The 25562-nt window shown below is 50.8% G+C and overlaps 1 protein-coding gene across 4 annotated transcripts in view; it reads right to left on the bottom strand.

Annotated features, from left to right (window-relative positions):
* The window catches only part of GAS7 (growth arrest specific 7), a 224304-nt gene that overhangs the window by 78421 nt on the left and 120321 nt on the right, over window positions 1-25562 (bottom strand). For 2 of the 4 annotated variants that reach the window (XM_004460221.4, XM_071210318.1), the window contains exon 2: window positions 9825-9945. In XM_004460221.4, coding sequence (XP_004460278.1) covers window positions 9825-9945 — 121 coding nt within the window. Of the gene's footprint in view, window positions 1-9824; window positions 9946-14981; window positions 15697-22511; window positions 23051-25562 lie in introns of those variants that run through there. The other 2 variants (XM_023589330.3, XM_058283481.1) reach the window with 2 other exon arrangements.

The raw sequence follows: 25562 nt of genomic DNA, 5'->3' as shown, positions 1-25562 counted from the left end.
TGATGGAAAGCCTCTCCAGTTTTCAATGTTGGTATCTAATTGAACATTTTTAGGCGTTACACAGAATTAAATGTTTCTGTGGGCAGGCTCTAGCTTGAAGACAATCAGCATAGTGTCTGCTATACCTGTGTCTTCACTAGATCTGGAGGTCCTAACTTTGCCTTAACTATCACCTTCACCTCCCCAAACTGGTCAACTGGTCAATCACACCCACACCCCAACACACACACACACACACATACACACAGGCACTACAATGTTGTTTCCCTAGGAATTTAGACATCGCACACCAGCACTTTATTTGTTAAGGGGTTGAGATGAGCAAAATCATCCCGTTTGTATACATGATTCACAGGTGTCCTGAACTTTCTTTGGCCTTTAATGATGACTGGCTCATCTAATGACTGGGAGCGATTCTGCCGCTTCACATGGATTAGTCATTCAATGCAACCCAATTCCACTGACCTCTGATGAGCCAATGTGCTCCGTGGTGTGATAAATGGAAAGGAGATAGTGACACACACTTCCGAACCAAAATAGAGGTGAGTTGGCAAGCCCCATTCTAAAAACCCAGAGAGCAATATGAAAGGAGAAACTTGACAATTTCTCCAACTGCCCAAGGAAATATTTCACTAGACTCAAAGTTTCTGGAAGGCAGGGAAGGTGTTCATTTTGTCCAGTAATCAAAGTGCTACACAGAATGTAAAAATTAAAATATTGTAAGCTCCCAATTCTTTGATCTAGCCTTGGCTAGAAATAAAGTTGAAACTAGAGTCAAGAGGATTTTTAAAAAGTAGTGAAAATGTGGAAACCAAAAAAATGTTTGAGCTATTGACTCTAAAGCTTTGGAATTACAACACCTGCCATCGTTACAGAACTACATACAAGTCCACTCCCGGGACGGACACTAAAAACAAATATTAGCCTGGTGAAGGGCCTTCCTTGGCAATTTCATACCCGTTCTATATCTTGTCACCATAAAACTGAGTTATTTGCCTTCTAGTAGCTCTTCTCTGAGATTCTACTTTAACTATAATAATTTATGATTACAAAACCTTGGGACTACATGCATATTTACGTGCTTGTGGAAAATTGTGTTTTCTCATTGTATTTCTATTAGAGAAAACAATTTAAATTTACTATTCAACTGTATAATATTTAATTCATTGACTATGCCTTCAACAATTTTGTTTTTAAAGTCTCCTTTGCAAGTATAAAATATGGAATGGCTATTAGGAAATGTAAAAAAAAAATTTTTTAAACCAACTCCCTAGATGCTTCTGGTACCCACTAAAGTTTGAGAATCAGGAAGAATTCCCAATAAAGGCTTTTAAGGAACTATTTCTGAAGGACATCAAGAAAGTCACCAACTCACCCACTATTCCCACATATTCTTTTTATATATATAAATCACCTTGGAGATATAATTCATATAGCACAAAACTAGTCCTTTTAAAGTACACAATTCAGTGGCTTTTTTTGTTTTGTTGTTAGTATGTTCACAATGTTATATAATTATCACTATCTAGGTTCTAAAACATTTTCATCACCCCAAAAAGAAACCCAAAATCCCCTAAGCAGTCACTCCTCCTCCCCCTTCCCCATCTCAACCTTTGGCAATGACCGATCTACTTTCCGTCTCTACGGATTTGCCTATTCTGGACATTTCACATAAACAGCACCACACAACGTGGGGTCTGCTAGTCTTTCACTTAGCACGAAGTTTTCAAGGTTCGGCCACGTTGTACCATGGATCAGAACTTCATTCTTTCTCACGACTGAATCCTATCATACTGTATGAACATGCATTTGGTTTATCCATGCATCAGCTGACAGACATTTGGGTTGCTCCTACTTTTTTGGCTATTATGAGTAATGCCCTCTATGAGCACTCATGCACAGGTTTTTGTATGCACCTAAATTTTCATTTCTCTTGGGTATAAATCTAGGAGCGGAACGGCTGGGTCCTATCCCATGCTTTCTTTTGGTTATTTGTTTCATTTCCGTATCTGAACTATTTGCTACTAATCAGTGGCTCTACCTAACCAGTCCTGAGGGAAGTTCTTACACTGTTTACCAATTAACAAGCTTTTTCAAACTAACTCAACCTTCTGAGTTCAGCAAACAACAACATCCTTTTGTTTCCTTTGTCTTTTGTGGGTCTTCAACTTGTCTGGCACTGGGAATTACTCTTTTAGCCACCTGACATCTGCCACAAATGCCAAGAAATCACAGGTCTTAAAAACTGGTGAGAGGAGAGGGATGAATTGCCCACCTGATTATTACTAAACATTACAAACAAATTAAAATGGATGGACCTAGAAGGAAAACAAACCCACACATAAGCAGATTAATAGTAAGCTTTAGGGTCTAACAGCCTTCTACTAAAAGTCCATTAAAGAAAAATAATAAAGCTAAAATAAGAAATGTGCAGGAGCACAAAAAAAGAAAAAAAGCTAATTCAATCAACGGAATGTGCCAATTACAAACATCTTTTAGTTTCACTTTTGCTCAAGACAGATGGACAGAAGAAAACAGATAGATGTTTTTGGGTATAGAAGCTTTGCAGGGCAACTTTTATTAATACAGCATTATCAGGATTGTTCTGTTTGGGGAGTTAGAGAACTATACCAATTATCTGCAACAAAGTAAAGCTCAGAGAATGCTTTTAAAAGTGTTTTCTGGAAAGCTTATCCAGAAGTTCCCATTAGCTTCTGGTATAATCAAGTTTGAATGGGAATCCACTCATTTAAAGAAAAATTAAAACAAGAAATCAAGAAAATTGCCTACTTTTCGGCAGGCGAGTCCAAAAGCTCAAATCCTGGTTTAATCCTCCAAGCTTCATTCACAAACATAATAAAACATTTATACAAAAAGGATTCTTTGTCAAAAGAGAAAAAAAACACAACAACAATTCCCAGCTCTCCTGAATCTTAACTGAAGCTCTAACAAGATAGGTATATTTTTCTTAAAAATATAATGTTATTTCAGATGATTTTCTTTTTTTTACCATGACCTCAGTTGCCTTCATTACAAATTTAGTTCCTACTACCCATATCCATCCTACATCCTCCTGAACACGGAGGCAAAACGAAAAGACCAGACTGCTGGGGTTCTCGGCATAGCTTGGTTTATCACCAACTGGCCAGGTAACTCTGAGCAAGTGCTTTCACCACTGCAAAAATTGAATGGGTTCCATTTGTTAGACCAGGAATCACCAAACTTCTTCTGTAAAGGGCCAAATAATAAATATTTTTCACTTTGTGGGCCACACAATCTCTGTTGCAAGTAACTGACTCTGCCGCTGTTAATGCACATGTAGCTGCAGACAATACCTAAATGAATGGACATAGGCTGTGTTCCAATAAAACTTTACTTACAAAAACAGGATGTGAGCCGATTCGGCCCACGGGCCACTGTTTGCAAACCCTGAGTCAGGTGATTCGGAAGGTTCCTTCTAGGATTCTATAGTAAACGTCATTGGCCACTGACACCCACTGTTCTGTAGGGTCAAGGCCTCCCCCACCCCCCATCAAGGTCTTCCATCAGGGGGAGATGTGCATCGCAGTGTTCCTACAAGAGAACTCGACACTGGGACCTGACCTTGGGGTCTTCCTCATATCTCCCTCAACAGCCCCCTCCTACTAATATTTTGAATGGTGTATCACCCAGCTCGACCACCCACCCACCATGGTCTTAGATAAAGCATCACTCTGTGGGGGGTGGAACCGAGCTTTCGGAGAGGCTGCTGGGTACAGGATGGTACAGTCCAATGGTGTGGGGAGACAGCTCCAAGAGGAGAACCTTGGCCAGTGGGGAATCTTCCTGCTCTCCCATGCATGCCTCAAAGCCATGGCTCCTCCTTGCACCCCTTCCAGAGAAGTGTGTATGAAGCGAACAGCTGCTGAGAGACCTGCGGGGTCTCCGTGCAACTCACTGTGCAGCAGCAGCTTCCTCTGCCTCCGTTCGCTTTCTTACACGGCTAGCATAGCCTGCGCAAGGAGGTAACGCTCAATCCTCACCGCGCGCTCTGTTTTCTAGAGGCATTAGGCTAAGGCAGCCCCCTCGAACCACTCTCCTACTGTATCTGTGAAAGACACAGATACAATAAATAGGAAGCATTGGATTTAAAGTATATACGAGATTAATAAAGAAGAGCTAAATACTGACCCATACATTAAGCAAAATTAACCTTCAAGGATTTCAGTGTTGGCTTGAACTACCCCTTCAGGGTCCAAATGGTAAAATGCATCCTAAACAATACCTACAAGGTAAGCCTTTCTCCAAAGAGGACCTGAAGGCCTGCGGCTGTATCAGTGCTCAGTGAGGGCCGGCCTATCTGGCCTTCCAATCACACATGGCATAACAGTGTTGTGCTCTCTCTTGACATGCAAGTCTCTGGTGAGCATTTACGAACACTAGCTCAGGCCCCCGGATGGCGCAGGGAACTGAGAAGAGCGCACTACCACGAACTCAACACAGCCCCAATTTTCAGCAAACTCAAATGGGAACAGAGCCCTTTCCTAGACAGAGGAGGCTGAGGTACGAGATACCCTGGAGGTCCTGGGGTAGAGCTGAAGATCACCCTGCATGATGACAAGCCCTGGAGAGCGGGGGGAGGGTGCAGGGGTCATGGGGGCTTCCCCAGGTGCCAAAGAGCAGGCTAAGACAGCTTTGGTGAGTTTATATGAAAACAACATATATGAAAGAAAACTTTGTTACTTCTCTGGTCCAGCATCTTTTTTTTTTTTTTAAGGTTTTATTTTATTTCTCACACCTCCCACCCGTCCCCCGTCCCCCCAGTTGTCTGCTCTCTGTGTCCGTTCAGTGTGTGTTCTTCTGTGTCTGCTCGTATTCTCATCAGGCAGCTCCAAGAATCGATCCTGGGACCTTAGAGTGGGAGAGAGGCGATTACTCTCTTGCACCACCTCAGCTCTCTGTTCTGCTACGTCTCATTTTCTCTCCTCTGTGTCTCTTGCTGCGCCAGCTATCTGTGTCAGCCGGCACTCCTGCGTGGGGCGGCTTTCCCGCGTGGGCCAGCTTGCCTCCTGGGCCAGCTTGCCTTCACCAGGAGGCCCTGGGTATCAAAACCCTGGACCTCCTATATGGTAGACGGGAGCCCAATCGCTTGAGCCACATCCATTTCCCTACTCAAGCATCCTGCATGAACTTATCTGTGCTTTCTTCAGTGATTTAAAATATCACCTCTTTATTTCAGTCTTGCTCTGAATTTCTTTTCCTTGAAAATCTTTTCTCTTTTGCTTTTCGAGGATGCTTCCATCTCCTGGCTCCTGGTAGCTCTGACAATTCCTGCAACACTCCCTTACCCATTGTTCTGCAGGGCTCCCTCCTGGAGGCATTCCCTGGGTGATCTCCTCCTGCATTCTCACAACTCCACCTCTCCACTGCTGAAATGCAAATTCGGGGCCGGGGGCCGCCAGGTGTGGCTGTGCAGGTTGGTGACTGCACAGTGGTGCCGAGCCAAGGGGGCACGATGGGGTGAAATCCATTCCGCCGTCTGTTTGCCAAGCTGTGCACCCAGATGGCTTCCCAAATCTGCATCTCTGCTCTAGGCATCCTCTGAGTCACAGACCCGAAGAGCCAAACATCTGCCAGACCTCTCTCCCTGAGGGGCCCCCAAGGACCCATGCACTCAACCTGGATCCACCTTCTTTCTCCCAAACCTGTCTCTCCTGCCTGTCCCATATTGTCACTGCATGGCCTGTCATACCAGGCAGGAAAGTGGGAGCTCTAGTAGTAATCCTGGGTCTCTTTTTCAGACCCGCCTCATCCCGTCTGACAGATTCTCCCTCCCTGCAGTGGACTTGGCATTCGACCTCATTATTTCGCTTCTCTTTTGGTCCGGCAGCCCGCGTGCTTTTTGTCCTTAAATCCTCCACTCTGCTGAACCAGCCCTCCAGCCGCCACCTCTTGTTCACAGGCATGCCACTGCTTTAAAGCCTCTCCTGGCTTCCTGCTGCTTCAGAATCCTCCTGAGACCTTTTGCAGACCAGACCCCGAACTCTCACCTCTTTGCTACTTCCCATACTTCCCAAAGCCAGCAGCCTTTCTCCCGTGCCCTGCCTCTGCTCAAGCCATAACCAAAGCCACTCCCTCAAAGACTGGCGTCACCTGCGACTCTCTGCCTGAGCCCCCAATTTCTATGCAAATACCCACAACGTGTCCTGCTTTCTGTGTTTCCCTGGCCCCCATCAGAGCTGCATTTCTGAAGGTGGAGCTCGGGTCCTGTTTGATTCCCTAACCCCAGCCTTCAGAGCCGTGAAAATTCTAAACGGATCAGAAGATAAGCAGATTAGCCAGAGCAAGGTCATACAAATGTAAATTGGGCTTTGAGTGAGTTACTTTTGTATGTGTTGTTAAAAACAAAACAAAACAGGGACAGAACCTCTATTGTGCCCAGGTGCCCTCTGTGAAAGAAGTGATGAGGGATTAAAGAAGAGAGAGCTATTTGGAAGAAAGGGAGACGGGTAAAGAGGGAGTGGACCACAGCGGCTGGCAGCCGGGGTCCCAGCTTCCTGGGAGGTGGGTCTGGGCTACAGCTCAAGAGCTGCCTGGGAAGGGGGCACCCCCGGGCTCAGGCCTCTGCACAGCTCTGGCCTGGACCTCGTGGCCACGGGACACAGCAGGAGCTGGAGCAGAAAGGGGGCAGTGGCTAGCATGGCAGGGAGGAGGTCTCCCGGAGTCCAGAGGTAAGGTGACACAGGTAAGAGGATAAAAGGGGCTTTGCATGCCAACTTTCCTGCAGAAAGTCACAGGCAAACATTTCTTAACATAGCAGCCAAAGCAAAATCGGTCTAAGAAAGAATTCCAAAGGAGAGTCAGAAAGACTACTGGACTTCCCATGCCCTTCACCTAAAGAACAAAGCCCTCGAGATGATTTTCAAAGTCTGTATCGTCCATCCCAGCCCTCAAGCCGCTCCCTGTCTCCCAGGGTTACCAGCGGCCCCTTCTTCTCTCCTTTCTCCCAACAGGACAAACTCCTTGTCCTCAAGAAGGGCACTTTCCCTCCCCATCTCCTTCCTAGTCCTTCCAGCTACCTCATCCTCCAGGAAGTCTTCCCTGCACTCTGAAGTGCTGTCAAAACAGCCTGGACTTCACAGCCCTTCTCATGACTGCAATCCAAATACATATTTATTTAAAATCTTCCTCTAACTCCAAGGAGACAAGCACGTTGAGGGCAGGGATTGCTTCTTTTCTACTCTATCCTCAGCATCCAGCATTCGGCTTGGTACATTATTTGAGGCTCAGTAAGTATCCGTTGAGTGAATGACTCAATCCATTAAACAGATAAACTGTGAATGAAACAATTGATAAAACTGGACTGTGTCTAGAATGCAAGACCAAGGAGCCGGATTCCATCAGCATAACAGAGGAGGTAGGTCCTAGAGGAGACAACAGATAGCCTTGAGCTGGGGGTGGGGCGGGGGGTGGGGAGCCAACTCCAGCCGCTGCCCCCGCCCCATTATTTACTCGGCCCTTAAATACCCAAGACTCATTTCTACAGACATTTTTAAATGGCTGAAAGAGAATCACAAAAAGAGTAATATTTCATGGTCTATAAAAATGACATGAAATTCAAATTTCAATGCCCATAAAGTTCGACGGGAACGCAGCCACACGCATTTGTTTATAAATTATCTATGGCTGCTTTCACGCTGCAACGGGAGACCTGAGTAGCTGCGACAGAGGCCACAGGGCCTGTGAGCCTAAAATACTGACTACGTGGCCCTTTACAGAAAAAAGTTTGCTGATTCCTGGCCGAAAGAGTCACTTTAGGACCATGCTTCCCAGGGTGCTAAAGAAATTCTCATCAATGGCATTTGCTAAAGTCTGGGTCCCAGAAAAAAAAAAAAAGCTGCCAAATGCAATCCATCCCTGTAAAATGTAACTTAAATAGCCATTAATAAATAGGGGGCTGGTAAGGGAAACGGACTTTGGCCCAGTGGTTAGGGCGTCCGTCTACCATATGGGAGGCCCGCGGTTCAAACCCCGGGCCTCCTTGACCCGTGTGGAGCTGGCCCATGCGCAGTGCTGATGCGCGCAAGGAGTGCCGTGCCACGCAAGGGTGTCCCCCGCGTAGGGGAGCCCCACGCGCAAGGAGTGCGCCCGTGAGGAAAAGCCACCCAGCGTGAAATGAAAGAGCAGCCTGCCCAGGAATGGCGCCGCCCACACTTCCCGTGCCGCTGACGACAACAGAAGCGGACAAAGAAACAAGACGCAGCAAATAGACACCAAGAACAGACAACCAGGGGAGGGGGGGAAAATTAAATAATAAATAAATAAATCTTTAAAAAAAAAAAAAAAAAAAAAAAAAATAAATAGGGGGCTGGTTAAAAAAATGATTGCATATTCATGCAGCTATTACAAAGAATAAGTTAGACTGAAATGCACAAGGATGGAAAATTTTCCTCACTATACTGTCAAAGCAACGTTATAGAATATGGAGAGGGTTTCTAATTTATTTTTAAAAGAATCAGCATACCTATATGCTTAGAGCGAATCTGAGTAAGAGAAGGATATGCCTGACACACAGCTCGGAGAAGGGGACCACGGATTTTTATTATTTAAAAATTTTTTGTTCTCGTTGACTTTTTACCCCAGGAAAATATTATTCTCTAACTAGAGAGAGAGCAAAAAATGAGAAACAAAGGTGCTGTTTTAGAAAGCCCCCCCCCCCCCGGAAACAGTGTCACTACTAATTAAGAATAGATGGGTCTAGGGTTGTCCGAAATTCTGCACTTTGCAGAGAGCCATGTGCACCCTTGGCAACAGGGCACGGCTGGTCTGTTTGTTTTGAGGAAGCTCTTGATTAGCATGGTTAGAAACAGTCCTACTTCTCTTTTCCTAGAAACCCCGGCTACCTCTTGGACTAGCACAGCCCCCTGCAGACCGCAGAAGGCCGGGTTGCCAGGGGATACCATACCAACAAACGAGCCGCCCAGAGCGGCAGCTGTCACTGCAGAGCCACGGCTCTCCATCCCCGGTACCCCTCTGTGTCAGGCTCGTCATCACAGGGCTAGGAATGGGCTCACCAGGTGGGAAGTGGCCATAGAGGCGGGTGGGCCCGGACCAGGCAGGTGAGAAGCTGGCGCCGAGCCAGCAGGCGGGCCCGGGTGGGACTTGACGTTCTGTCTCGTGATGCACACCTGTGCGCCTTACCGACGCCAACGAGCCATGTTTCCAGCCTCTCGACTCTTCCGTGGCCATTTCCTCATGGAGACACAGGGCTCAAGACCCAGAGCTGCTGGCCCAGCAGCCTAGAGACCACGACACCGCCCCGCTCCCGTCGTTCTAGAACGTGCCACACTGCACACCCTCCTGCTTCGACCCTTCTCCAGCCTCCTCGCAGGTAAACGATACGACCTGGGTAGCCTGGAAAGTCCAAACCGTGCGGAGAAGGCCACAAGCTTTGAGGACCAGGAGGAAATCTCTTAGCCACAAGAGGCTGCTCAGGCTGAAGGAGGGGTCCCTCCCGTGGAGGCCAGGTCCTCCCTCAACTCGGGCACTGCACGTGGAACTTGTGTCATCAATTATAATAAATAACCCCGAGTCGTCCCAAACTTTCCCAAGACTCGCAGGTCCAGCCAGAGACTTGAGGAAAGAGGAACAGAGCGTCGTGGTGTGGCTGGTTCGGGAAGGCCTACATCTGCTAGCCCTGCTTTGGAGCTTCAGTGCTCATGAGGACATTCAGAGCTCCCCGAAATCGTGTGCTGCTGAGCTTGGAGGAGGGAGGGGAAGAGCGTCCTCAGGGGAGATGGAGACCCGGAGGCCTGGGCGCGGGGGGCTGCGCGGGGCGCACTCACCGTTGGTGGCTGTGTTGACATAGTATCGGTGGCCCTGGGGAGACAGGTAGCTCTGCCAGCCAGGGGGAAGCAGGACGGCCTGGCTCTCCTCTCCCGGCGGAGGGGGGACCATTCCGGGCTTCTGTTGGGAGGGAAAGAAAAGGTCACACGCGTCGGGCACTTTTGCGACTGCGGATCAACCAGGGCGTCAGAGGTGGACGGAGCTGCCCTGGAACAGCTCGACACCGGGCAGTGCGTGGCCCACAAGCCTCCCCTGGGGACGGAGGGCACAGGGGGCGTGAGTGAGATTTCAGGGGGTGCACGAGCAAGAGGCGCTGGAAGCACGTGCTCTTTGAGAGCAACCTGAGCAGGGCCGGCTCCCAGCTCCCTCCCGGTGAGCAGGGGCAGATGCCCGCCGGCTCTGCGACTGACCTTCTCCTCCCTGATGCCCCCAGAAACACCTCCCGGTGGTGCCGAAGCCTGAAATCCACAGGACCACCGAGCACAGCAGCAGACGGGGCTGGGGGCCTGCACGAAAACCTAACAGAAGTGATTCACGCAGGTCACAGCAGAGCAAGATGCAAAACATTCCGTAATAACGCGGGGAATCGATGCAGACCTAGACGGGGATTTTCTAGAGTGTCCAAAACACTCGGGCGAAAAGAACTGGGAGCCTGAGACAAAGCAGAGACCTGCTTTTCTTCATAGGCACTTATAGGCCGTTTATTTTCTTTTTTTAGATACACATTTGTATTACCTTTCTTTAAAAACTCAGAAAAAAGTATCTATGCAACATAGAAAAGCCAGATGACACAGCAGTGGTCATCTCTCGGCCATGAGATCATACGTGAGTTTTACTCCCTCAATCTGTTCAGTCTAAATTTTCATTAAATAAAATAAAATAAAAGCTGTTAAAGGATATTTTAAAAATAAGGACAGCGGGTCCAAATGAGTCTACACAATTGCTTCTGAAGAAAGTAAACTGACTGAAGTCAGAATCGAGTCCACATTAGCCAAGCGGCAGAGAAGTGATCCACACAGCCAGACCTCACGTGGAAACGCCAGGGGCTACACGTCCTCAGCGTCCCACAGCCATGCCCACCAACGTGGCTTCTGTTACTGAGGGCCACCGCTTCCCTGGGAAGATAATGGCTGGAAGGCGAGCCCTGGAGATGGGCAGCTCCCAGGCTGCTCTCACGCTCTGTGAAGGCTGCAAACCGTGTGCTCTGCTCCCTGGGGTGCCCCATATACCTCCAGGGGGAAATGAATAAATCCTGGCCCTCCTGGGATTTCCAGTAAACACGGCCTCCCTTTGGCCTTCTGCGTAGCTGCTGCTGTTTCATTATGGATTTTCACAATTTAATTAAAAGCCTTCCACTCCGCCCTGAACGCGTCTGCCTCCCGCCGCTGCCAACCCGCAGAGCCTCTCTGATTCAGTGTGGAAGACTGTCTTCTAAACCCCAGGTCACAGGGAGAGGGACAGCCGCCTGTCCAGCGCAAGCAGCGGGATGCCACCAGGCTCCGTCCTTCCCTGCAGGATGCGCCCTCTAAGCACCAGGAACACACGTGAGCTCGTTCACCTGGCCTCCCAGACACTGCTTTGGGCTGTCCCAGATTGGGAGATGGTCAAACTGTGGACAAGGAGCCTGTGATGAATAAAGGGTGGGTGGGAGGATGGGCAGCCAGGCAGGCAGATAAATGAGAAAGAAAAAGGAAGGAGGGAGGGAGGGAGGGGGAGAGAGAAAGTAAAAGGGAGGGAGGGAAGGAGGAAAAAACCCTCCATCTGGGAATCAACATTTCGGCTGTGAGTGGGGTGGGGAGTAAAGCAGGAATGGAGAGTCAGTGTTGGAAGAGAGGAATATTCTAGAACCAGAGTTGGCAAGATGCCAGGTCCCTTCTGCCTCAGTCAAATATGTGAGATGGGATGGCCGCATTGGTGCTTGTCCAGATAACAGGGGAGGACCTGGGAGCCGAGAGTTGGAGACTGCCGTGGTGGAAAGGGAGAGGAGGGAGGGAGGGAGGGACCCAGCAGGGCAGCAGACTTGGGCTCCCACCCCAACTCTCTGGAGCTGCACGACCTCAGGCAACAGACTGGGACTCCGACTTGAGCAAGCCCCATGGGGGAGAGAGAAAATCAGCCTGGTTGTAAAAGACACGGTGGAGATGAGCGAAAACAAAAACCCAGAGCCCGGGACTGCTCAACAGACGGGGGACCGCATCAGAGCTGGCACGGGTGACCCCCACCCCACCGCGAGGCCCCAGCCTCCACCCCCATTTCACCATCAGGGCTCCAGGAATGGGGGTTCTCTTTCCAAACCCACACGTGCTCAAAGGCCAGCATCCTAAGAAAAGCACGGTAAGACGTGACCAATACAGCCAGTGAGATGGTGGGACAGACAGCAGACAACTCCCACCAGCCGGGGAGCAGACAGACTCAAACTTTCCGACACCTCCCCCGCCAGTGCCACACCCATGACAGAGCAATACTGCTGCCTGCCCCGCCCCAGGCACTAAGGGCTTTTCTCTTTAGACTGGCTCTGGCTAGTTCATCTCCACAGGCCTTGGAGTCAGAATAAGCCCCGGCTCACGGGTGAAGGTACTGACACCCCAGGAGGTGAAGGAACTGGCCGGAGGTCTCCCCCATCTAGGAAATAAAGGACGGCTGCGCTCGAACCCTGCAGGGCAGCACCTGCAGCGGAGGGACAGACACCGAGGCAGGGAGGGCCAAGGTGTGCCAAGTGGGTCGGGGGAAGGCCTGGGACGACGCAGCCCCTGCCCGCCTGCTCTCGGGCTGCGCCCTGCCCCGTCGCCCGAGGCGGCCACAGTCCCCTGCCTTTCCCCTCTCAGAAGGAAGTTTCTCCAGTTGGTCGACCTAAAAGAAGTCAAGGAGTCAAGATGTGGGGACTCCTGGGGTTGCAGCCCAAGAAGTGAAAGCAGGTGTTCAAAACAAAAGCTGGTACACGAATTTTCACGACACCACGGCTCACGACAGCCCCAAGGTGGAAACAACCCAGTGTCCACCCACAGAAGGGAGGATAAGCGTGAGGTGGTCCAGCCGTCCAACGGGATAGCATCCCGCTGTAAACAGGAAAGAGGTTCTGACACATGCACGGATCCTGAAAACGTGATGCTGCGCCAAGTGAGCCAGACGCAAAAGGACAGAGCGTATGATTCCACCTCTAGAGAGATCTAGAATAAGCAGATCCATAGAGACAGACCGGTGGGTGCCACGGGCTGGGGGCTTCCGGAGGGGGTTGGTGAACGCGTCCGGAACCAGACAGTGGAGGGGCCTGCGCAATGGTGTAAACGCGCTTAACGTCAATGCTGGCGGAGGTTACGCTGGGCGAGTTTCACAACGCAAACACGTTCGAGAGATGTGAGAGCCGGACGTTGAAACCCACCCAGCCACAGACCCTCACTGAAGGGTCCACAGAGGAGCAGGAAGGAGCTCCTTGGAGGCGGCCCGGGAGGAAGCAGCGAGGAATTGCCTGGTCGCTGAAGCCTCTCACACTTAGGCTTCTCGTTAATTTCCTCGCAAGTTAAAGCTGCCTCTTCCCTCCTTAGAACTCAGGCTTCTCTCCTCCAGCTCTTTCCCATGGGAAGAGGAACTGGAAACACAGGGGACCCAGGCCCAGGGGTCTGGGGGCTTTTACCTGGAATGGACAAATTGAAAGAGAGTGCGGGTGGGGAGTGGAGGGCAGGGTGGAGGTGAGGCTGGTTTCTGCCAACTCAGTGGTTCTTAACCTAATGCACAGGATGTCTGCGGGAATTATAAAAAGCTACCTCCTCTTCTGGCCAGGCCATCCCTGGGCCACTTGCCCCTTTAGCAGCCCCCTTGCTCAGTAAACAACCTGTTCAGCTGTACTGGGAAGACTTTCCTCTGAGAATCTGAGGAAAGCCACTAATCTTTCATCCCAATAAAGGGCGCGTATGTGCAGAACCGCACAGACTCTTTTTCACTCAAGAGGTTTCCTCAGAACCCTAGTCTAGTACATGCTCCAGAAAGACCCCATGTGAGCCCATCAATAAAGATGTGTGACGTACCAAGGTCTGGGTCAGATGCCTTACACAATTTTCTCTGACTTTACAACAAGCCTACCATACAAGTGGCAATTCCCCTCACCCCCCATTTTAAAATGAAGAATCTGAACTCACAGAAGTTAAATAATTTGCCCCAGGTTGCACAGCTAATTAGTTGTTAAAGTTCAATTTTAAAATACTAGCTTTGTTCTAGTGATGTCTTTCTAGCTGTCTAAACCCATGCCACCCTCAGCCCATCGCTCCCCAGGTATCCATACATCTGTTCCCTTTCTTTACCCGAGCCAGGTAGCATCCCAGCTCCCACCCAGGCAGGATGACAACTGGGGCCTGATTCACCTGGACCACCCAGCGTCCCAGCTCCCAACTCGGGCTTCATTCTCCTGGCTGCCTCACAGCTTCCAAGTGAACATGTGCCTTCACGGGAGATGTGCAAAAAATATCACCACCCGCATCCAAGCAGCCACGGTGCCCAGCTGTAGGCTGAATTCCTTGTCTCCTTATTTAAAACTATGCAACACCAATTTTTACTGAGTCCCCCACCCCCCAACCAGAGAAAAAAATAACCAAGTAAGCAAGCAAAGAGAAGTCCCCCAGTGATTAAAAGCAATCCCCCCCTCCCTGGAGCGGTGTTTCTCAAAGTGCAGTCCCTAGGACACCCCATCTTTCACCATGGATGTGGGCTAAAAAGCAGATTCCTCGGCCCCGACCCAATCACTCAATCAACCTCAGGGGCGTGGAGCCCGGGAGCCTGCATTTTAAACAAGTCTCCTGGGTCAGCCGTCTGTTCACTCAACTCTGGAGCTGCTGCTTTGCAGCTCTAGAGGGAACAACGGAGGAAAAAACACCACTTCTGAAATTAAAATTAGGAAACACCTTTTAATAAGCACATCCTTTTAAAGAGAGCGTTTGGCCACATGGCTACTTATTAAAGCAAACGCTCCTATCTCCTGGTCCAACACCCTTCGATGACCATTCTACAGGGGACCCCATCTTGCCTCTGTGGCCTCCAGACAATGCCGACCCCTCCTCAGCTCCCCAGAGCCTCTACTGCTCCGCTCAAGTTCAACCTGAGACTCCACTTCCTCCCGAGGGACTCTCCGTCCCTCAAGGCGGCTTCAAGAGCACCCTGGCTCTTACCTTCTCCTGCAGATGGGAGCAAACGGAACTTGCCGGCGTTCCCGGGTGGCGGTCAGGCCCTCTGGTCAGCAGCCAGAGCGTGCAGTTTTTAGGTTCCCCACACCGCGTCTCGTCACACCCCAAACCCAGAAGCAGGAGAAGCGCTAAAGAAAGGCATATCCACAGGGCCCCAGAGCTCCACTCCCCCCCACCCAGATCTATATATAACGTCTCTGAAGTTGTCAGCCTAACGAGCCACTTGCTGGCAGACCTGTTGCCATGGCAATGACTGCTAATGAGCCCAGTGCCGTGATTGGCACTGGTTGAAGGCTCCCCCACAAAGGACTCTCCAGTAACCTCTCCCTTCCCCGACCATGGAGGCGGCTGGGACACCACAAGGGCCATAGTTTGGTGCGGCTGGGAGGCAACTGGTTCACCGCTGATGTACTCCACGCAGTCCCAGGTGGCCTCTGGCGTCAGCTCCGCACCCGACAGGGGTTTGGAGGGACAGAGATCGGCCACCTGCCAATTACTACCAGGGGCTGCAGAGGGAGCCCCCAGGGAAACCGAGTCCCAGCCAGGCTTGGGAGAAACGAGTTCAGAGAGGGAGGACGGAGGGATGAGAGTGGAGGGGCAGCGATTCTCTTCCACCCGCTCCCTCCTGCTGGAATCTGCTGAGGGTGGGCAGACTCCTACACAAAGCTGGGAAACGCTGCCCAACGAAAGCGCATCCACTCCAACTACGTGTTAAGACGCACATCCTGAAGCAGGGATCCAACTGCACAAAGATGTCACCGGTTTCTGGGCCTGTAGCTACAAGAATGTTGGACAATTTTCCTCTGTCTCACAGGTGAGCATACTTTTTCTTTCCAGATCTGGCAAGCTTTCCATCCATCCGGAGATGGCAGCTCAAAACAGCTCGCAGGAAGTGGGGGATCGTGGGAGCGGCACACGGCGTGCTGGGAGTCGTAGTCCTCCTCATCAGTAGTTTTAGGGGCTGCTGTGGGATCAGAATGGATATCCTGATAGCATTCTTTTATTTTCTAAGGGTCAGCTCTTCGGACCCCTGCCCAGAGGGAGGAGGAGAAGCCACTCCAACACGGAAACGAACTTCAGAGCAGGAAGCAGGGCCATACCCGGCTCACTCAGGACTTTGATCTTAGCACGTGCCAGAATATGACTACTTTTTGAATGAATTAGTAAATGGATGGAAAATGAGAAGTGTAGTGGGAACTGGGCTTCAAGCCGATTTGAGGAGGGCATTTCACCGAACAGAAAGACAGAACAGCAACCCAAGCAATGTGTATGTCCCACCTGAGAACAAATCTAGCCCTTACTTAATGGATCCTTCTTGTGTTTCACTGCAAAAAAATAAAAAAGGTTTCTGATAATGACCTCATGTACCATCCAGAAGAAAAATTTCAGGGCTGTCAATCAGCCTCAACATAGAAGGCAGGAAGATATGGCATATATGATACAAGAGGGAAAAAAAATCACAAAGAGAGCACAAACTGATGCAAAAAAGGAAAGCTGGCTTGAAATCGAAATCAAAATGATAAGGACCAGGAAATGATGAAGATGATGGAGAAATTTAAAGAGAAATTGGAAAGTGAGCGAGAGAAAAAGAAAAATAATTTAGTTATGTAGAAAACAAACTGCCTGGAGCCAGTCCAGCTTGACCTCTCATGATAAAGGGACCAAGCACACAAGACCCGCCTCCAGCTTTAACCGGCAAGAGGCCAAAGAGAGTCACGAGGGACCCCTTTCTTCCTTCCACGTCTCTATTTACAAAATAGCTCAGGAAAAATGAGTGACTTGTTAGAGGTTTTGCCAGAATCTTCTGTGTGCATCCTAAAAATCCCTCCTATTAGATAGCACCTGTTACGTAGAGCAGCTTCTGTGAGTCCCTTAAAGGAACTTCCCAAAGCACGGCTTCAGTCACTGCAATTCCGAAGTCCCCACAACTCTCTCAAGCCTATTACAAACCAAGTACACTGAGGCCTCCCTGCCGCAGGTAGATGGGATGGGGTCCCAGCTCCGGATGTCATGCACATTCCACTGGCATCAGCCCCCACCTTCTCATGCCAGCTCTGCACCCCCCCTGGACGACGTCTAAGAGGAGGAGCCGAGGGGCACTCGCTCGGCTGCCCAGCCAGCTTCCCAGCTTCCGGCCCCAGGCCGTCAGCCGTCATCCTCTCTGGCTGCACCGGCCACCTTCCCTCCTCTGCCCCCACCCCACCCCATCACTGTCCTCTGTCTGAGAGGCTGAAGGAGGAAGCCTCATTCAAGGGCACCCACTGCAACGGCCGTGGGAGTTTTCTCCCAGCACCACGGGCCTGAGGACGCCCTGCTTTGGATGTTCCAGACCCCTCTGCTTCCTCATGGGCTCTGTGAGGATCCCGGCCACCCCGAATGTCCACCTGAGAGCCCCCCATGCCTCCTTAAAGGCCAATGGACTCGCGGGAGTAATTCTCAGGCCTGGACGGCTGGAGGGACACAGAACAATCAACTCTCTCTTTTCTGACCCAATGAAGGAATGGAGTGTTCTGGCTAATCAGGAATTTTTTTTTTTTAAAGATTTATTGATTTATTTCTCTCCCCTTTCCCCCGAGTCCCAGTTGTCTGTTCTCTGTGTCTATTTGCTGCGTCTTCTTTGTCTGCTTCTGTTGTTTTCAGCAGCACGGGAATCTGTGTTTCTTTTTTGTTGCATCATCTTGCTGCGTCAGCTCTCCATGTGGGTGGCGCCATTCCTGAGCAGGCTGCACTTTTTTTCGCGCTGGGCGGCTCTCCTTACAGGGCGCACTCCTTGAGCGTGGGACTCCCCTACACAGGGGACACCCCTGCGTGGCAGGGCACTCCTTAAGCGCATCAGCACTGTGCATGGGCCAGCTCCACACAGGTCAAGGAAGCCCGGGTTTTGAACCGCAGACCTCCCATGTAGTAGACAGACACTCTATCCACTGGGCCAAGTCCTCTTCCCTGATCAGGGATTTTGATTAACAAGGTTACAATGTGGGTCATGCAAACAAACAGGAAGACAACTCTCACAGGAAAACTCGCTAAGCTAGAAAACACAGGGTTTTCCAGTGGAACAAGGATGGATGAAAAGGTTTGCAAATGATCCAGCTACTTGCCAGGATAAATCAGAGGAACCCTCTGGTTCAGAAGCCAGAAGTGTCTTGGGATCAACCCACGGAGGGTAGGAAGGGACACCCCTCCCGCCCCCCAAACCCGCTTCCACCACCCGTGTGAAGTATCTCCTCGATGGGCATCCTGACTCCTCCAGCGCTGGAGGGAGATTTGTATGATCACTGTACCTGCCAAGCAGACACAAGTTAGAAGGGCCGCTTGACAGAATTCTCAAGGAGAGTGTGCAAGGAAAGAGGAACTCTGCTGTCAGCAAGCTGCTTCTGGGCCGGCTGGTGCTTTTGCTGGAAGTTTCTGCCCAGCAGCACCACACGGTGCGACGGGGTTCTGAGAGACACCTGCTCTTCAGCACCGCTGGGGAGAATCTCGGCTTCGATGAACCAGCGTGATGACCCAAGGCCTCAGGGTTGCGTCAGGGTCACGGGGGAATGTTTCGCACAGGTGCTCCTGAAGGCGGAGGAAGCTAGAAGCAGGGGCCGCTTCCCCTTTGTGGAGCTTGGTGGGGGTTGGGGACGCCCGTGAGCAGTCTGTCCCGTCCTAATGTCTCACAGCATTTAGCAAAGCCCAAGGAGTCGGCGCCCTGGCAGCCTGTCCCGGCTCTGGCTTCCAAGCAGGGAAAAACCTGAGTGATTCTACTCACCAGCTTTAGATTAAGAAAGACATTTTATTCAAGCTCCCGACCTCCCCACGGTCTGCTGAGGAATTCTTGGTTCCTGGTAGTATTAGGGCAGCGTGGGCCATTCTGAGAGCCCCGACCAACTCGATGCTGTACAGGCAGGAATGGAACAGACCCGGGACGGGGCCTAAGGAGACCCCACGTCCCACGCACCCAGCTGTCACGGGCACACCCCCTCTGCCTCCCTGGGGCTGTTTCCTCGTCTGTAAAACGAGGGGGTTGCCAGTTCTCAAAGGCTCCAGTTCTATGGCCTGACGGATGTCTTTGGCAACAGAGCCCCAAACCACCACGAGGGGAATTTCAAGGCATTCCGATGTCCAGCACAAACTTGCAAAATAGCAGTAACGTAAACATAAAAGGGATGACAGACCTCCTGACAAGGAATGTTAACATTCACGAAATAGTACTTTCATTGCTGCATGTTTTCCCTAAACTCATTTCGGCTCTGACGAGGAAGTCATGTCAAACTCTTTTGGTCCAAATCACCCTTTCAATGACCGGACCGAATCCTACTCAGAAGTGGTGGGAAACTCTTTTGGTCCATACGGCCTTTCAGTGACCGTCTAAACCCTACCCAGAACTGGTGGGTAAGAAAAATGTCTAAGATACCAGTAAACTGAAGTGACCTGACAAAAATTTGAAAACCGTTAAATATGCGTCCAAAACAGGAGGCTAAATTGGGGTCCATTATCTCCAGCTTGGATGGAGAGGCTGAAAACTTGGATTCCCTCCTCCTTTGTAACTAGTCACTGTCACAACCTTTAGAGCTGAAATGTCCCCATTTGTCACAGGAAGGGATTGGGCTGGAGTTTAGAGCTTTCCCTTCATCTCAAAGCTTAATGATCTGGAGACACAGACTAGATTTTCTACAGCAATTTCTATCTATCATGATATCAAACAACCAGCCCTGAAAGACCCCAAGGGAAGGAGTTTTGAAGACTGTTCACCTAACACATCTCCCTAGGGAGCTCCTGGCAAGGGTGAGGGCCTCTCCTGGTGGTTCTTGTTTAAAGTTCCCTTTGCACAGGAGGAACACTGCAAACAAGAGGGTTTTGCCAACACTGGGTGGTGCAAAAAAAAAAAAAAGAGGGAAAGTGAGAAATACTAGTTAAGCTCCCTCCCCCAGCCTTCCTGTAGTATTAAGATAGAAAATCTCCAAATGCCCCAGGTCATTATTTCCGGTGCTTTCTAAAGTTGGTACCGCACCCGTAACCAAATTTACCTGAACTCTAGAAGTTCAGAAGGAGGAAACGAAGCTGAAAGTCGCTAACTCAATCGGCGAATGCCCCCGGACCTCATGCAAAGTAGCCAGCCCACAAGAAAGGAACTGCAAGTGTGAGCGATGCCACAGATGCTCCGAGGGCAAAAGCAGGCTTCCGTGGGGAATTGGAGCGGTTTAAAGAAAGACAAGAGCCAGGCAGCTGGGGCTGGCTGTTCCCTCCCCTTCAGACCTCAGCTCGTCACCACAGATGTAGGAACTGGCGCTCATTAGGACACAAAGGTGGGTGCCTCTGAATCCATACAGCCCCACTCAACTAGAGATGGAGCAGCCTACAGGCACCAAATGAAAGCCAACACAGCAGGCCTTCTCCCCACAGAGGCCGATTTCAGATCCTCTGCAGTTCTAACGGCTGCACCAATGAACTGATGAAAAACCTCTGCCGCGGAGAGACGGTTCCAAATGGACCCTAATTGGTTTGAACCAGGAACACAAAGGGAGATGAAGTTGAACAGCCGCCGAGCTGTTGCAGCAGCTCAGTATGGCGTGCAATTCCCGCCAATCCAATCCAGCTGGCATTTCTGGAGCCTCGGCTACCAAGGTATGCAAAGCAGCCAAATACAGCCGAGGGGCTCACAGTCAAGGTTTGGCGCTGTGGAGAGACCAGGAGGTGGATCAGGAGGCCTGGGAGCCAAGCCCGAAGAGGCTGCTTTCTTGCTGTGAGATCTTGAGCAATCCGCTCCATCTCTGCTGCTACGCCTCAATTTCCCCATCTCGAAAATAAGGAAGTACGACAGCTGGCCTCCAAGGTTTTTGTTTTTTCCTTTTCTTTTAACAGCCTAATACACAATGGTTCTAAATGTTAGTACATCCGTTTTAAGAACAGGCCACTTTGGTAGGAGAGAAAAAACAAGACCTGTTCAAGTGTAGACGCGAGTTTCAGAAGCACCAGACTGTCCCCGAGATGCTGGCCCAGACCCGGGCGGCCCCACCTGGGTTCTGAGCTTCTGCTTCTCACTGCCGTGAGTCTGATGGCCCTTGAGTCTGCCCAGCCCTTCCCAGGACCACACTTGGGGTCCGAGTCCTGTCGGCTGACCAGCTGGACTCCTGCCGTGGAGACCACGGCCACCAAATGCTGTACTTCACAAGCTAGAATTCACCCCACATCACACACAGACTCTGCTCTAATTGTTCAGCATGCTGCTCCGCTGCTAGCCTTAGCCCCAACCACGCTGTGCACTTGGACTTGGAGCACATCTGCCAGGGAGCTTTGCTTGGACTCTTCCCCACTCCCCAAACGCCCCTGCAGGTTTACCCCTCTTTGTGCATCTCTTCCTCTCCACCGCCCTCCCTGTCAATCCTCGGCCAGAGCCATAACTGCCAGGGTGCGCAGCTCTTTGCAATCAGACCCTGGGCAGCTGTCACTTTTCTTAAGATTTGATTGATTGCTCGGGTGCTTTCTAGTGATAATTCCCAAAGTGTGGGCCCTGGCAGTTGGGGCATCACCTGGGAACCTGTCGGAGACGTAGCATCTCAGGTTCCACCCCATGACCAGATCTGCATTCTAAAGGGTCCCCCCCCCCCGCCCCCGGCGAGCTGCCCTAGGAAGCCAACTTCCCTGCCCCGTAACTGAGGGTGCGCCGATAGCAAGCCCCGGGGCTCGTCCTCCAGGTCTCCCCCTGGAAGCTGCACCAGAACCAGCGCCTCGCCCGATGGGAGCACGCGCCCTGGAAGACGGTGTGTGGAAACACACGAGCCTTGCTGCACCAAGTGGGACCTCCCTCGGCTGGACAGAGCCTCAAGAAGCTCTTCTGAGGGTGGCCATCCAAACTCTTGGCTGCTGAGCGGTCCCTCTTCCCGAAGGAAGCCGAGAAAGGTTAGCAGCACCAGCCGGGGGCCGAGACAAGGATAACAGAGGCTGTTCTGAGGCCGCCCCCACTTCCCAAACTGGGAGGAAGCATCTGCCCCAGCCCGGAGCCCCCCATCCCCACCCCAAGTGTCCCTGGACAGACACCCGATTACATCCTGGGGAGTTATGTCCTCCTGACAGAGCCCCCTTATCTCCACGTAGACCTCGTAGTCCAGCGGCCCAGCTAGACCTGAGCCGTGCGGCAGGTTGAAGCGGAGAGTCTTCTCCGGGGGAACTCAAGTGGGAAAGGCAGGATCTGGCCTAAATCCATAATGCCACTCTGCTTCTCCGTCAACACAGTCCACCAGGCCCCTCCACAGGACCCTGAGGGCACCCAGCCTCCTTTCCCTCCCCCAACACCCTTTCGACACCTTTTCCCCGCCTCATCTCCTGATCTCCCATCTATGCCCCGGTCTCCTTTTCTCCCTTGCTGACGCCCGTGAAAGGTGTCTGCCTGGCGCCGGGTCTCTAAGACCTTCTGAGCTGGGCAGTTAGAGCCCAAATCCCTAAGGGTTTTCAGAGCTGCCTCTTTAACATGTTGAAATGATTTTAGAAACATGCAGAGAGAAGCAGGCTGAACACAGCAGAAGTGAGTCTTACCATCAGAGAGGAAGGAATCTTCTTTTGGGGCTGCTAACCCAGAGGAGAGGCTTGGGTCCTGTTTGAAGTCCCCAAACTCAGGGCCAGGTCTCCGCCAGCTTCCTCTCCATGGCACCCCGTGCGGGAAATGAGGCTGAGGCAAGCAGACACCCCGGGGTCAGTGCTCTGGGGACCAGGAGGATGTCCCTGTGGCTTTTCTCTCTGCTGTTCTTTCACAAAGAACCCACTACATTGCACAGTTCCTTCCAAAGCTACTCCAGCTCTCGTTAGGAAATCAACAGCTCATTCTGGACTTTCCAGATGCAAAGTGTCTGGAGGCTTTTTTATTTTATTCTTTTTTTAAAAATTTTATTTATTTTTACTCTCTCTTTTTCCCCTTTCTCAGCTAAAAAAAAAGTTGGCTGGGGTCACAGCACACAATGGCCTGGCCTGTGCCACTGACCAGTTGCCTCCCACCCCTGGGCCTGTGGACAAGAGCTGCTTTGTCCACTAGATTTTAGGCGGGACTCCCTGGGCCTGCCCAAGCCCTGCTGGAGAATGTTTCCGTCAACTTCTTCCCAACTCTAAGTCACAGCTCTGGCCTGGGCCCCAGCCCCAGCTGTGTGAACCGAAGGCCAGATAAAAACCAGCATAAGAGAACAGAGAATTCTCCCCCAAAGAACCATTGTATCAGGGCAGCTCAGGGTGGGAAACCTTCACAAGACGCTGGTCTCCTGCCTTCTCTTGGAATTCATCGCCACCAAACCAGGCCAGAGAGTGGGCAAAGAGAAGTCAAAGCTGTACATCTTGGATGAAAAGGGCCTTAGGATCGCAAAGCTTTTATTTACAGGTAAAGAAAGGCTTGGGTCTGAGAGCACCACCACACCCACCAGCCAAGTGTGCTTAGGTCAGGACTTGCCCCTTTATAATAAAATCTTCACGATCTAGAATCCTTGGTAAATAGATCATGTCATTCCACGTAGCCCAGCTTTGTGCAGCAGCTAAAGGTTTAGCACTTCACATGCCACATGGAAATCTTTGGGACAGGAACTGATTCTTACACAGAAGGACCCTTGAAGCCTGGGTACTTTCCTATAAAATATCACTGCTTCTTCTCAAGAATATGAATGAATTGTTTACTTAAGAAGAGGTTTTATTACCAGCTCCTTGGTGGTATGGCAGTTTTGATATTGTTTATGAATTCCAAAAAAAGATATAGATTATGTTCATAAACTGATCTGTTCCTCTGGGCGTGATAGCTTTGATTGCATTAAATTCAAAGGTTTTACGTTTAACTTGATTATGTTAAGATTAGGGCTTTGATTCAAGCACATCATTAGGGTTGAGTCCCTGCCCTCTTGGTGGACTATATACATGGACACTCAATCAAGGAGACAGAAGCAGATAAGCAAGAAAAGAGGGAGGGAGCTCCACAGACAAAGAAGAGGAGAGAGTGATCCTGTGGCCCCAGGAAGAGAGCTGAGCCATTTGCCTGATAGTTGGCAGCAGAAGAGAACAGAGCAGCAGAGCCCTGTGCCGGCCTACAGCTGAAATGGGAAGAAGCTGGGCCCACGGAGCCCTAAGAGAAAGAGGAAGGCTGAACCCTCGCAGACATCGCCGGCCATGTGGCTTCAACACGGGGCCAATGGCTTTGGCTGAGAAAGCAACCTTGAGTTTGACTCTTTAGAGCCTTGGGACTGTAAGCTTCTACCCCTTTATAAAAGCCAACAGGTTCTGGTCCTTTGCATCAGCACCTCTATGGCTGACTACTACAGGGGCGGGAATAAGAAATCAGGAGAATCCCATGAGGATCGAGTTACATTAGAGTTAAATGCCTGTTGTTCCCCTACTCACTAGGGGTGAGGTGTTGGACAAGCCTTCCATTTCACTTTTTTTAAAAAATGGAAATAATCGCAGTACCTTTCTCAGAGAGTTGTTGTGAGGATTAAAGGGAAAGAAGTCATGCAAAAAAAAAACACACAGCAGAATGTCAAGGATAAAGTACATGCTCAATAAAAGCCACTAGTATTGCTGTTCCTATCAGTGATGGCTGAAAGAGTTGGAGCTTCGGCTCCTCGGGATGTTAAAAGTCTGGGACCCACGGAGACAGTTAAACCAAGGGACTCTCGCCAGTGAACCAGATCACGAGACACGCAGGGCAGAACCTGCAGGGGAGGCAGAAGGTGCACCAGGAAGGAGAGCTGCCCCAGCTCTCCAGGAGAGCAACTAGAAGGTCCAAGCAGAAGACAAAACCTGGGACAGCCACAGCCAGGCCAACCTCGGGGAAACTGAGGCAGCACAGCCAGCGTCTTCTTCAAGCCGACCATGGATGTCAGGGATTGAACTGCGTCCTCCAGAAAGACACGTTGACATCCTAATTCCCAGGATCTCAGAATGTGACCTCATTTGGAAATAGGGTCATTCCAGGTGGAATTAGGCGAGTTCACCTGAGGTCACACTGGACTAGAGAGGGCTCTAAATCCAATGTGACTGGTGTCCTTATAAGAAGTAGAAATTTACCCACAGAGGAGGACCACGGGAGGGGGGCAGAGACTGAGTTATACCGCAGACCAGAGGACGCCGTGGACAGCCAGCGAGCCACTGCCAGAACCCTAAGACTTTCCAGGGTACGTGGCTCTGCTGATACCTTGGCTTTGGGCTTCCAGCCTCCAAACTAGGAGAGACCACGTTTCTGCTCTCCTAAGCCACCCAGTGTGTGGCAGTGTTACAGGAGCCCAGGGAGCAGGACGCCAGGTTTCTCCACTTAGGGATGGGACGTGCTCTGAGGCTCCCGGGGGTGGGCCTGCAGCGCACGCCCCTCCTTCCCCGACACATCCACCTGCTGTTTTCCACATCTGTGTCCCCACTTTCCCGTCTCTTCCGTTCCACCCCTGGTGGCAGGTCAAAGCCATTGGCGTGGCTGTCGGGGCCTCACTTGTGCCGTCCCTTGTCCACTGGCTCCCATCTGCCACAGAAACGATGCAGTCACCTGATTCTGTGCTCGTGGTGGGCCAGGGGCTGTTCTCGGCGCATTCCACATCTTCCTTCACTTAACTCACCTAACTACTCAGC

This window comes from Dasypus novemcinctus, chromosome 21 (assembly GCF_030445035.2).
Source record: "Dasypus novemcinctus isolate mDasNov1 chromosome 21, mDasNov1.1.hap2, whole genome shotgun sequence".
Classification (NCBI taxonomy): Eukaryota; Metazoa; Chordata; class Mammalia; order Cingulata; family Dasypodidae; genus Dasypus; species Dasypus novemcinctus.
The sequence above is the reverse complement of the archived record's forward strand: the minus strand, read 5'-3'. Positions and strand labels throughout refer to the sequence as shown.